Here is a 13,088-nt window from a genome sequence, read left to right on the forward strand (position 1 = left end):
TCAGCAGGATTTAAAATAAAAAGAGGAAAGAGCATGATTTGCAAAGTGGAAGAGGGGTCATATACAGTTAAAAGAGAGGTGTCAGGATAGAGCTTATGAAACGGGCAAAATATATTGTTATCTGATGGTAGTGGAGCACCCTGAGAGTGCAGGAAATAAGGCAGAGAGGCTGGGCAGCACTGCGTGTGGCAGTCTTGATGTGGTGGTTGAGAAACGGAAGCCCAAATTACATCTTTTAAAAATAAATCCTATATAGGAGAAGGTATCATTCTTGGAGGAAAAAGGCAGTGATTGGAATTGTGTATCATTTTCTTATACTTGATCTGCATTTAGCCTCCTTGGTTTTATTTCTATTTACTCTTAATCTGTCCTTGAAAATTTTAGCTGGGAGTCAGGAGTACTTCCAGCATTGACAGTTGCTGAGATCCAAAACAGGTTATCCGAATCGTCTCTAGTACGGGCAAGGCAGTGACTTGTCCCCCCTGGAGATTCAAGAAGTTCTTTGGAAAGTGAGTTTGCCTATTTGCATAGCAAAATGAGCCCGTGACTAAGTCGTGAAGTCTATTGCCAAAGGCAGCGTAACCTTGAAGACGTATATACGCTCTCCTTTAGAGTGAAAAAGCCGAGTAATTAATTCGAGATATACAGACAAAGGCAAGTATGTAGAAAGAAAACAAATATTCAGCTATGTGTTTACAAGGGGACACTTAAGGCACTGTGTATTTTTTCCAGGTGATGTATGTGCCTTGCAAATAACGGGACAGCGCTAGAATTCTCAGAGGCAGCCTGGGATCATCACCTTGATATTTCAGATGTGGTTATTAAAATTGTGGGCAGGAGTCATGTGTTTCTTAAGTAAACAGCAGATTTTAGAAATAGTGATGAAAAAAATGAGCTTACTGATTAGAATGCAGCCATTCGTTTGAGCATTTCAAATTTACATGAACTTTCAGTCCTGGCCCCTTCATCTTAATTTTGCTACTTTGGCAATATCTCAGTGAGAGACAAAGGAGACCCAGGGTGCTCTTTTTTGTTACCTATCTTTGCATGATAGGTGATTAACCAATGTCAGTGTATTTTTTGTACAGTCCCTAGGTGTACCTACTAGAATCACTTTTATTGATTTGCTAAAAATATTGTTTCCCCCTTTTCTCTTTTATTAGCTGTTCCCTAGTTTTAATAGAGCCATCGTCCCAAGACCAGAAGGAAGTAAGTGCTAATTTATAAAAATGACTGTTGTCTCCCTTTCTCATGAGTTATTTTGTTTTTATTACTGATGTCAAACTGTTGCTGGGTGCTTACTCTCTGTACCCTATGTCAGTCCTCTATGTAGTAGATGTCTTATTCATTGAGGACCTCCTCAAATTTTCCTGGACAACTGTAACCCTCCTTGATCTTTCCCATCTCTGAGCGTTTTTCTTTCCAGTCTTCCTATACAAAACCGAAGAAAACTTTCTCTGTAATTCACTTTGGTATTTGTTTTTATAGCCACAAATGAATACGTAAGAGTTTCAGTTATGCATCTGTCAGCTTCCTAAGTTGTAAACTCCTGTGGACAGGAACCGTTTACCAGGTCCCCTGTTCTCAACCCTTCTCACCTCCACCCTTAATATCCTTTATCCTTAAAGTCTCTTGAGCATGGGCTGTGCCAATAGTATAGCATTGCACCTTAGAAAATAAACAACAACCAAACACGTTCAGGTATTCTAGGACAATAATTTTCACTTGCATTGTATGCACTAGAGGAAACGGAAGTACTCCCTAGCTCTGTACTCTTGATTTGTACTGAGATAAAGTGAAAATGTGATCAAATGTGTTGGGTTCTTTATGAATCTACTTTTAATATCTTTGGAGGAATGAAGCTACATTTGTCAGATGTCCACAGTTTGGAAACATTGTTAAATACCCATGATTTTGAAATGATCATGATGTGCATATCACTTAGCCTGCCACTGGAAATTGACCTGGTGCTGTGGAAGGTCGTCAGTCACCGAAGTACCTCTTCTTCCCCTTTGTCCTTTCTTTTGCTTTTCTTTCTCTTCCCTCTTTCTCTTTTCCCCTCTTCCCTTCTCTTTTTCCTTTCTTTTCTTGTTTTTATAGAAAAATGAAAACATGCCTTGTTTTGGAAAAGTAGTTTTGCTAAGCAGAAAGAAACACTTGCATTTTATATAACTGTTGTGAATAGTGGATCCTGAAAAAAGTAGACCACTGCCCAATTTTCCTCCTTAAAATGCTGTCCGAGCTTAGTTTTAAATCTGCAAAGTTTATGTTCATGCTATCCCCTCTGAGAACAGAGTTATTTAGTATTCCTGCTCCTGAGTTCTAAATACAGAAAGCATTCACTTTCCCTGATTGCATTTTTGAAACAAGAATTGCCTTTTATTAGGGTATTCAAATAGGTCAGCCTAATCATGGTTAAGTATCCATATTAGAAAACAATATAAAATTATATTTTCAAAATCTTTTTTTGCTACATGAATCATCTATTTTAAATTCATTATGAAAATAATAAAATATTAAACGCTTAGGGCATGGTATAAAATATGAAAAAAAAATTCAAGCTCATGGCTCAAATACCATTTTTTAAAAGTATTTAAAAAAATTTTCCCCCTAGGTTAAAAAAGAAAAAGTTTTGTGTTCTCCAGCTTGTCAAGAAATTTAAGAACTTTCACTCATATATATAATTAAAAAACAAACCTGAGCTGTTGTTGGAATTTGGGCAAAATGCTAACTATTTCTAGACAGCTTCCCCTAAAGATTTGTGTCACTTTCTTTTCCACTATTTAAAATACTATATTTATTAACTTAAAACCTAGTTTAAATTACAAGTTTATTTATATATGTTGGTAATAAATGTCTTGAAATTCCAGTAAATGCTCCTCTTAGTATATGAAATTCTCATTTACATTATTTAAACAGGGAATGCATGGCCTTTAGCTTTCTTTTTTTAAAGAGTGAAATAAAAATTATATTGGATTTAAATAATTTTCTCCTATTTTTGTAAGGAAGAGATTGTGAGTAACTAATTGTGCCTTTAATATTTTATGACTGTTTCTTTTAGGTGCACAGTTGGATAAGATGGGATTCACAATTCTTAGAAAATGCATCAGTGCAGTTGAAACACGAGGTAACATGATTGAATCATTTTATTCATGAGAGGCTATAGGTATGTAAAATCTTAGGGTCATTTCAAATGCTTACTGCATGGTTAAGTTTTGTAGAATGAAATATATTAATGCAAAATGCATATTCTGTGCATCAGAGATTCAGTTGTTCATTTACTCTGCCAGGGTGGGGTTTTCCTTTTTATTTACATGTTTCTCCCTTGCACTGAAACAAAGTCAGGGCTAAAATGAGAATCAGTAGAAGAATCAGCAGTGTCGGACAACCAGTCTTAATCGCTTCTTGTTCACGCACTAGTGAGATGTTTCCATCTTCCATTGTCTTGTTGGCTTCCAGTTTAAAAATTGGCATCATTAAGATATCATTTACTTAGAGTAAAATTCATTGATTTTAACTGTACAAATTGATGAGTTTTGACAAATGTGTAGAGTTGTGTAACTACCACCACAATCATAGAAGACTTCTATCTCCCCCCAAAATTCCTTTGTGTCCCTTTGCAGTCAGTCTCCACTCCTTCCTTGACCCTTGGCAGCTACTGAGCTGCTTTTCACCACTTTAGTTCTCTTTTTTTTTTGTAAGCATTTTATATGAATGGAATTATGCAGTATATTGTCTTTTGAGTCTGGCCTCTTTGTTTAGCTACTGAGATTCATCTTGTCGGGTGTAGCCTTAGCTCATTTCTTTTTATCGCTAGGTAGTATTTCATTATATGGATATGCTGCACTTTGCTTATTCATCCACCTGTTGGTAATATTTAGGTTGTTTCTATTTTAAACTTCAGGAAAGATAATCCCTCCCCATTCTGGTCCCCTGACTAAAAGCTCAAAGGTCTCTTGTTTAGAGTTCCTAAGGAAAAGCAGGGCCCTGGCACTTTGCAGCCATTCCAGCAGACTTTGGAGAAACTAAATATTGAACTTTGCAAAATAGGCTCTTTCTGGTGGGTGGATTTCTCTTTGTTTAGAGTCTAGTGAAGTATGGATAAATTGAATATTTAATTCACTCTCATACATTGTATATCCCAGTCCTACTTTGGATGACTTAGCGGGATGAAGCATTGCACTCACGTTTTCTGTCAAAACAAGGTCTTTGTTATAAAGCCAGGACTGCCGCCTGTGAAATGAGAGTGCTGGCTAACAGATGAATACGAGCTGTTGTATGATTTGGGTATTTGCCCATCGATAATAAAAACCCAAGCCACAGAAAGCTTTTCTCCCATTCTCTCTAACAGTGGCAATTCAGGCTATGACAGAATTTCATTCATTTCAACCTGCACTGAGGTTGAGCTGACAAATTTCCTCTTTTTCCTAGTGCTTCAGAAATTTCCAAAATTGGGGTGCTGTGATTTTCATATCTCTCACTTCATCATTCATGTTTCTCCTTTTCCTGAGCTTCTAGGGAGACTTCATTTTATCACTTGCATGCTTATTATTTTGGTAAATAAAATTCTTTCCCCAAAGGATATAATTTATACATACTTGCTTCTGCCTGACCAGATAAAAAAATCTGTCTAGAATGCTTTCGGATTGGTCTGTGTAGTTGTATGGAGTGTTATGTACATTGAATGGAATATGTATAATAGAATCTGCATGTATTGAATGCATTTTTATTATAAATATGTAAATCGTTGGATTTTCTTTACAGAAGAATGAGTCTACAGATTTTAAGTTAGATTTTCCCCATTTAAAATAAAAGACAAAAAAGCATATGTTTTTCTTTACAAATCTTTTGTTCCTAAAAGTCTTCCATAGCTAAAGCCTTTTGTTTTTAATGGAGTGATACACAAAAAATAGAGTTAAAATACTCAACTGTCATTTCATGTTATTCAACATGATGAGGAACCATGTGGAATCTCTGAGCCTTTTATCCTAAATTTAAAAGTGCTCTCAGGGACTATTGCTCTTAATGATTTTCCCCACATCACCTATCATGGCTGTTGACTTTTTTTTTTTTAAATGGTACACATGTTGTTGCATCACTTCTTTTTTTTTTTTAACATCTTTATTGGAGTATAATTGCTTTACAATGCTGTGTTAGTTTCTGCTGTATAACAAAGTGAATCAGCTGTAAGTATACATATATCCCCATATCCCCTCCCTCTTGCGTCTCCCTCCCACCCTCCCTATTCCACCCCTCCAGTTAGTTGGTCACAAAGCACCGAGCTGATCTGCCTGTGCTATGCGGCTGCCTCCCACTAGCTATCAGTTTTACATTTGATAGTGTATATATGTCCATGCCAATCTCTCACTTTGTCACAGCTTACCCTTCCCCCTCCCCGTGTCCCCAAGTCCATTTTCTACATCTGCATCCCCATTCCTGTCCTGCCCCTAGGCCCTTCACAACCATCCTTTACTTTTTTTTTTTTTTTTAAGATTCCATATACATGTGTTAGCATACAGTATTTGTTTTTCTCTTTCTGACTTACTTCACTGTGTATGACAGACTCTGGATCCATCCACCTCACCTACAAATAACTCAGTTTCGTTTCATTTTATGGCTGAGTAACATTCCATTGTATGTATGTGCCACATCTTCTTTATCCATTCATCTGTTGATGGACACCTAGGATGCTTCCATGTCCTGGCTATTGTAAATAGTGCTGCAATGAACATTTTGGTACATGACTATTTTCGAATTATGGTTTTCTCAGGGTATATGCCCCGTAGTGGGATTGCTGGGTCATATGGTAGTCCTATTTTTAGTTTTTTAAGGAACTTCCATACTGTTCTCCATAGTGGCTGTATCAATTTACATTCTCACCAACAGTGCAGGAGGGTTGCCTTTTCTCCACACCCTCTCCAGCATTTATTGTTTGTAGATTTTTTGATGGTGGCCATTATGACCAGTGTGAGGTGATACCTCATTGTAGTTTGATTTGCTTTCTCTAATGATTAGCGATGTTGAGGATCCTTTCATGTGTTTGTTGGCAATCTGTATATCTTCTTTAGAGAAATGTCTATTTAGGTCTTCTGCCCATTTTTGAATGGGTTGTTGGGTTGTGAATCAGCTAAGTATACATATATCCCCATATCCCCTCCCTCTTGCGTCTCCCTCCCACCCTCCCTATTCCACCCCTCCAGTTAGTTGGTCACAAAGCACCGAGCTGATCTGCCTGTGCTATGCGGCTGCCTCCCACTAGCTATCAGTTTTACATTTGATAGTGTATATATGTCCATGCCAATCTCTCACTTTGTCACAGCTTACCCTTCCCCCTCCCCGTGTCCCCAAGTCCATTTTCTACATCTGCATCCCCATTCCTGTCCTGCCCCTAGGCCCTTCACAACCATCCTTTACTTTTTTTTTTTTTTTTAAGATTCCATATACATGTGTTAGCATACAGTATTTGTTTTTCTCTTTCTGACTTACTTCACTGTGTATGACAGACTCTGGATCCATCCACCTCACCTACAAATAACTCAGTTTCGTTTCATTTTATGGCTGAGTAACATTCCATTGTATGTATGTGCCACATCTTCTTTATCCATTCATCTGTTGATGGACACCTAGGATGCTTCCATGTCCTGGCTATTGTAAATAGTGCTGCAATGAACATTTTGGTACATGACTATTTTCGAATTATGGTTTTCTCAGGGTATATGCCCCGTAGTGGGATTGCTGGGTCATATGGTAGTCCTATTTTTAGTTTTTTAAGGAACTTCCATACTGTTCTCCATAGTGGCTGTATCAATTTACATTCTCACCAACAGTGCAGGAGGGTTGCCTTTTCTCCACACCCTCTCCAGCATTTATTGTTTGTAGATTTTTTGATGGTGGCCATTATGACCAGTGTGAGGTGATACCTCATTGTAGTTTGATTTGCTTTCTCTAATGATTAGCGATGTTGAGGATCCTTTCATGTGTTTGTTGGCAATCTGTATATCTTCTTTAGAGAAATGTCTATTTAGGTCTTCTGCCTTTTTGGACTGGGTTGTTTGGGTTTTTGATATTGAGCTGCATGAGCTGCTTGTATATTTTGGAGATTAATCCTTTGTCAGTTGCTTCGTTTGCAAATAATTTCTCCCATTTCTAAGGGTTGTGTTTTGTCTTGTTTATGGTTTCCTTTGCTGTGCAAAAGCTTTTAAGTTTCATTTGTTTATTTTTGATTTTATTTGCATTTCTCTGGGGGGTGGGTCAGAAAGAATCTTGCTGTGATTTATGTCGTAGAGTGTTCTGCCTGTGTTTTCCTCCAGGATTTTTATAGTGTCTGGCCTTACATTTAGGTCTTTAATCCATTTTGAGCTTATTTTTGTATATGGTGTTAGGCAGTGTTCTAATTACATTCTTTTACGTGTAGCTGTCCAGATTTCCGAGCACCACTTATTGAAGAGGCTATCTTCTCTCCACTGTATATTCTTGCCTCTTTTATCAAAGATAATGTTACCATATGTGCATGGGTTTGTCTCTGGGCTTTCTATCCTGTTCCATTGATCCATATGTCTGTTTTTGTGCCAGTACCATACTGTCTTGTTTATTGTAGCTTTGTAGTACAGTTGGAAATCAGGGAGCCTGATTCCTTCAGCTCCGTTTTTCTTTCTCAAGATTGCTTTGGCTATTTGGGGTCTTTTGTGTGTTGATACAGATTGTGAACTTTTTTGTTCTAGTTCTGTGAAAAATGCCTTTGGTAGTTTGATAGGGATTGCATTGAATCTGTAGATTGCTTTGGGTAGTATAGTCATTTCCTCAATGTTGATTCTTCCAATCCAAAAACATGATATATCTCTCCATCTGTTTGTATCATCTTTAATTTCTTTCTTCATTGTCTTACAGTTTTCTGCATACAAGTCTTTTGTCTCCTTAGGTAGGTTTATTCCTAGGTATTTTATTCTTTTTGTTGCAGTGGTAAACAGGAGTGTTTCGTTAATTTCTCTTTCAGATTTTTCATTAGTGTATAGGAATGCAAGAGATTTCTGTGCATTAATTTTGTATCCTGCTACTTTACCAAATTCACTGATTAGCTCTAGTAGTTTTCTGGTGGTATCTTTAGGATTCTCTATGTTTAGTATCATGTCATCTGCAAACAGTGACAGTTTTACTTCTTTTCCAATTTGAATTCCTTTTATTTCTTTTTCTTCTGTGACTGATGTGGCTAAAATTTCCAAAACTATGTTGAATAATAATGGTGAGAGTGAGCAGCCTTATCTTGTTCCTAATCTTAGAGGAAATGGTTTCAGTTTTTCACCATTGAGGATGATGTTGGCTGTGTGTTTGTCATAGATGGCGTTTATTATGTTGAGGTAGGTTCCCTCTATGCCTACTTCCTGGTGAGTTTTTTTTTTTATCATAAATGGGTGTTGAATTTTGTCAAAAGCTTTTTATGCATCTATTGAGATTATCATATGGTTTTTATCCTTCAGTTTGTTAATATGGTGTATCACATTGATTGATTTGCATATATTGAAAAATCCTTGCATTCCTGAGATAAACCCTACTTGATCCTGGTGTATGATCCTTTTAATGTGCTGTTGGATTCTGCTTGCTAGTATTTTGTTGAGGATTTTTGCATCTATGTTCATCAGTGATATTGGCCTGTAGTTTTCTTTCTTTGTGACATCTTTGTCTGGTGTTGGTATCAGGGTGATGGTGGCCTTGTAGAATGAGTTTGGGAGTGTTCCTCCCTCTGCTATATTTTGGAAGAGTTTGAGAAGGACAGGTGTTAGCTCTTCTCTAAATGTTTGAAAGAATTCACCTGTGAAGCCATCTGGTCCTGGGCTTTTGTTTGTAGGATGATTTTTAATCAGTTTCAGTTTCAGTGCTTGTGATTGATCTGTTTATATTTTCTATTTCTTCCTGGTTCAGTCTCGGAAGGTTGTATTTATCTAAGAATTTGTCCATTTCTTCCAGGTTGTCCCTTTTATTGGCATAGAGTTGCTTGTAGTAATCTCTCGTGATCCTTTGTATTTCTGCAGTGTCAGTTGTTACCTCCCCTTTTTCATTTCTAATTCTGTTGGTTTGAGTCTTCTCCCTTTTTTTCTTGATGAGTCTGGCTAATGGTTTATCAGTTTTGTTTATCTTCTCAAAGAGCCAGCTTTTAGTTATATTGATCTTTGCTATTGTTTCCTTCATTTCTTTTTCATTTATTTCTGATCTGATCTTTATGATTTCTTTCCTTCTGCTGACCTTAGGGTTTTTTTGTTCTTCTTTCTCTAATTGCTTTAGGTGTAAGGTTAGGTTATTTGAGATTTTTCTTGTTTCTTGAGGTAGGATTGTATTGCTATGAACTTCCATTTAGAACTGCTTTTGCTGCATTCTATAGGTTTTGGATCATCGTGTTTTCATTGTCATTTATTTCTAGGTATTTTTTGATTTCCTTCTTGACTTTTTCAGTGTTCTCTTGGCTATTTAGTAGTGTATTGTTTAGCCTCCAGGTATTTGTATTTTTTGCAGATTTTTTCCTGTAATATCTAGTCTCATAGTGTTGTGGTCAGAAAAGATACTTGATATGATTTCCATTTTCTTAAATTTACCAAGGTTTGATTTGTGACCCAAGATATGATCTGTCCTGGAGAATGTTCCATGAGCACTTGAGAAAAATGTGTATTCTGTTGTTTTTGGATGGAGTGTCCTATAAATATCAATTAAGTCCATCTTGTTTTATGTGTCATTTAAAGCTGTGTTTCCTTATTTATTTTCATTTTGGATGATCTGTCCATTGGTGAAAGTGGGGTGTTAAAGTCCCCTACTATTGTTGTGTTACTGTCAGTTTCCCCTTTTATGGCTATTAGCATTTGCCTTATGTATTGAGGTGCTCCTGTGTTGGACGCATATATATTTACAATTGTTATATCTTCTTAGGTTGATCCTTTGATCAGTATGTAGTGTCCTTTGTCTCTTGTAATACTCTTTATTTTAAAGTCTCCTTTGTCTGATATTCGAATTGCTACCTCAGCTTTCTTTTGGTATGCATTTTCATTGAATATCTTTTTCCATCCCCTCACTTTCAGTCTGTATGTATCCCTAGGTCTGAAGTGGGTCTCTTGTAGGTAGCATATATATGGGTCTTGTTTTTGTATCCATTCAGCCAGTCTGTGTCTTTTAGTTGGATAATTTAATCCATTTACATTTAAGGTAATTATCGATATGTATGTTCCTATTACCATTTTCTTAATTGTTTTGGGTTTGTTTTGTATGTGTTTTCCTTCTCTTGTGTTCCCTGCCTAGAGAACTTCCTTTAGCATTTGTTGTAAAGCTGGTTTGGTGGTGCTGAATTCTCTTAGCTTTTGGTTGTCTGGAAAGGTTTTAATTTCTCCCTCAAGTCTGGATGATATCCTTGCTGTGTAGAGTAATCTTGATTGTTGGTTTTTCCCTTTCATCACTTTAAATATGTCCTGCCACTCCCTTTTGGCTTGCAGAGATTCTGCTGAAAGATCAGCTGTTAACCTTATGGGGATTTCCTTATATGTTACTTGTTGCTTTTCCCTTGCTGCTTTTAATATTTTTTCTTTGTATTTCATTTTTGATAGTTTGATTAATATGTGTCTTGGTGTGTTTCTCCTTGGGTTTATCCTGTGTGGGACTCTCTGTGTTTCTTTCCCTTGATTGACTATTTCCTTTCCCACGTTAGGGAAGTTTTTGACTATAATTTCTTCAAATATTTTCTCAGACCCTTTCTTTTTCTCTTCTTCTTCTGGGACCCCTATCATTTGAATATTGGTGCATTTAATGTTGTCCCAGAGGTCTCTGAGACTGTCGTCAATTCTTTTCCATCTTTTTTCTTTATTCTGCTCTGCAGTAGTTATTTCCACTATTTTATTTTCCAGGTCACTTATCTGTTCTTCTGCCTCAGTTATTCTGCTATTTATTCCTTCTAGAGAATTTTTTATTTCATTTATAGTGTTGTTCATCATTGTTTGTTTGCTCTTTATTTCTTCTAGGTCCTTGTTAAACATTTCTTGTATTTTCTCTATTCTATTTCCAAGATTTTGGATCATCTTTACTATCATTACTCTGAATTCTTTTTCAGGTAGACTAATTTCCTCTTCATTTGTTTGGTCTGGTGGCTTTTTACCTTGCTTCTTCATCTGCTGCATATTTCTCTGTCTTCTCATCTTGCTTAACTTGCTGTGTTTGGGGTCTCCTTTTTGCAGGCTGCAGGTTTGTAGTTCCCGTTGCTTTTGGTGTCTTCCCCCATTGGGTATACTGGTTCAGTGAGTTGTGTAGGCTTCCTGGTAGAGGGGACTGGTGCGTGTGTTCTGGTTGGTGGGGCTCGATCTTGTCTTTCTGGTGGGCAGGATTGTGTTCGGTGGTGTGTTTTAGGGTGTCTGTTTATGCTTTTAGGCAGCCTCTCTGCTAATGAGTGGGTTGCGCTCCTGTCTTGCTAGTTGTTTTGCATGGGGTGTCCAGCACTGGAGTTTGCTGTCCGTTGGGTCCCCCCCATGGGGAGCTGGGTCTTAGCGTTGAGACGGAGATCTCTGGGAGAGCCTTCGCCAATTGTTATTATGTGTGGCCAGGAGGTCTCTGGTGGTCCAGTGTCCTGAATTCTGCTCTTCCACCTCAGAGGCTCAGGCCTGACACCAGGCCGGAGCACCAAGACCCTGTCAGCCACACAGCTCAGAAGAAAAGGGAGAAAAAAAAGAAAAGAAAAGAAAAATAAGTAAATAAACATTTTAAAAAAGTAAAATTATTAAAATAAAAAAATAAAAAGTAATAATAATAATAAAGAAGAGAGCAAGCAAACCAGTAAACAAATCCACCACTGATAACACATGCTAAAAACTATACTAAGAGAAACATAAAAATCAGAAACAAGTCGGTTGCAGACGGTTGCGCACAAAGTCCACCGCCTCAATTTTGGGATGATTAGTGGTCTGTTCAGGTATTTCACAGCTGCAGTGTACATCAAAGTGATTGTGGAGATTTAATCCACTGCTTCTGAGGCTGCTGGGAGAGATTTCCCTTTCTCTTCTTTGTTCGCACAGCTCCTGGGGCGCAGCTTTGGATTTGCTCCACCTGTACATGTAGGTCACCCTCAGGCATCTGTTCCTGCCCAGACAGGATGGGGTTAAAGCAGTGGCTGATTAAGGGGCTATTGATCACTCAGGCCAGGGGGAGGGAAGGGTATGCTAGCTATAGTTGGAATTCTGGCGAGCTTGTGGCGGGATAGGTGGGTGTGATTTTGCAGTAGCCTGAGGTGTACCGTGTGTTCTCCCGGGGAAGTTGTCCCTGGATCCTGGGACCCTGGCAGTGGTGGGCTGCACAGGCTCCGGGTGCTGGGAGGTGTGGATAGAGACTTGCGCTTGCACACAGGATTCTTGGTGGCTGCAGCAGCAGCATTAGTGTTTCATGCCCGTCTCTGGTGTCTGAGCTGATAGCTGCGGCTTGCGCCTATCTCTGAAGCTTGTTTAGGTGGTGCTCTGCCTTCTCTGGGCAAGCAGGGAAGGAATCCCCTCTCCTCGTGCACCTTGAAACAATGGTCTCTTGCCTCTTAGGCAGGTCCAAACTTTTTCCTGGACTCCCTCCTGGCTAGCTGTGGTGCACTAGTCCCCTTCAGGCTGTGTTCACGCAGCCAACCCCAGTCCTCTCCCTGGGATCTGACCTCTGAAGCCCGAGCCTCAGCTCCCAGCCCCCACTCGCCCTGGCGGGTGAGCAGACAGGTCTCTCGGGCTGGTGAGCGCTGGTTGGCACCGATCCTCTGTGCAGGTATCTCTCTGCTTTGCCCTCTGAACCCCTGTTGCTGTGCTTGCCTCCATGGCTCCGAAGCTTCCCCCACTGCGTGCCGCCCATCTCCGCAAGTGAAGGGGCTTCCTAGGGTGTGGAAACTTCCTCCTTCACAGCTCCCTCCCAGAGGTGGAGGTCCCATCCCTATTCTTTTGTCTCTGTTTTTTTCTTTTTTCTTTTGCCCTACCCAGATATGTGGGGAGTTTCTTGCCTTTTAGGAGGTCTGAGGTCTTCTGCCAGCATTCAGTATGTGTTCTGTAGGAGTTGTTCCACATGTAGGTGTATTTTTTTTTTTTTTTTTTTTTTTTTTTTTT

The 13,088-nt window shown here is 38.7% G+C and overlaps 1 protein-coding gene across 1 annotated transcript in view; it reads left to right on the top strand.

Annotated features, from left to right (window-relative positions):
- Positions 1 to 13,088, top strand: part of ARHGAP10 (Rho GTPase activating protein 10) — a 342,299-nt gene that overhangs the window by 168,203 nt on the left and 161,008 nt on the right. The window contains exons 12-13 of the mRNA XM_007472009.1: positions 1,164 to 1,209; positions 3,062 to 3,127. Coding sequence (XP_007472071.1) covers positions 1,164 to 1,209; positions 3,062 to 3,127 — 112 coding nt within the window. The remainder of the gene's footprint in view (positions 1 to 1,163; positions 1,210 to 3,061; positions 3,128 to 13,088) is intronic.

Source organism: Lipotes vexillifer, unplaced genomic scaffold (genome assembly GCF_000442215.2).
Source record: "Lipotes vexillifer unplaced genomic scaffold, Lipotes_vexillifer_v1.1 scaffold269, whole genome shotgun sequence".
Taxonomy (NCBI): domain Eukaryota; kingdom Metazoa; phylum Chordata; class Mammalia; order Artiodactyla; family Lipotidae; genus Lipotes; species Lipotes vexillifer.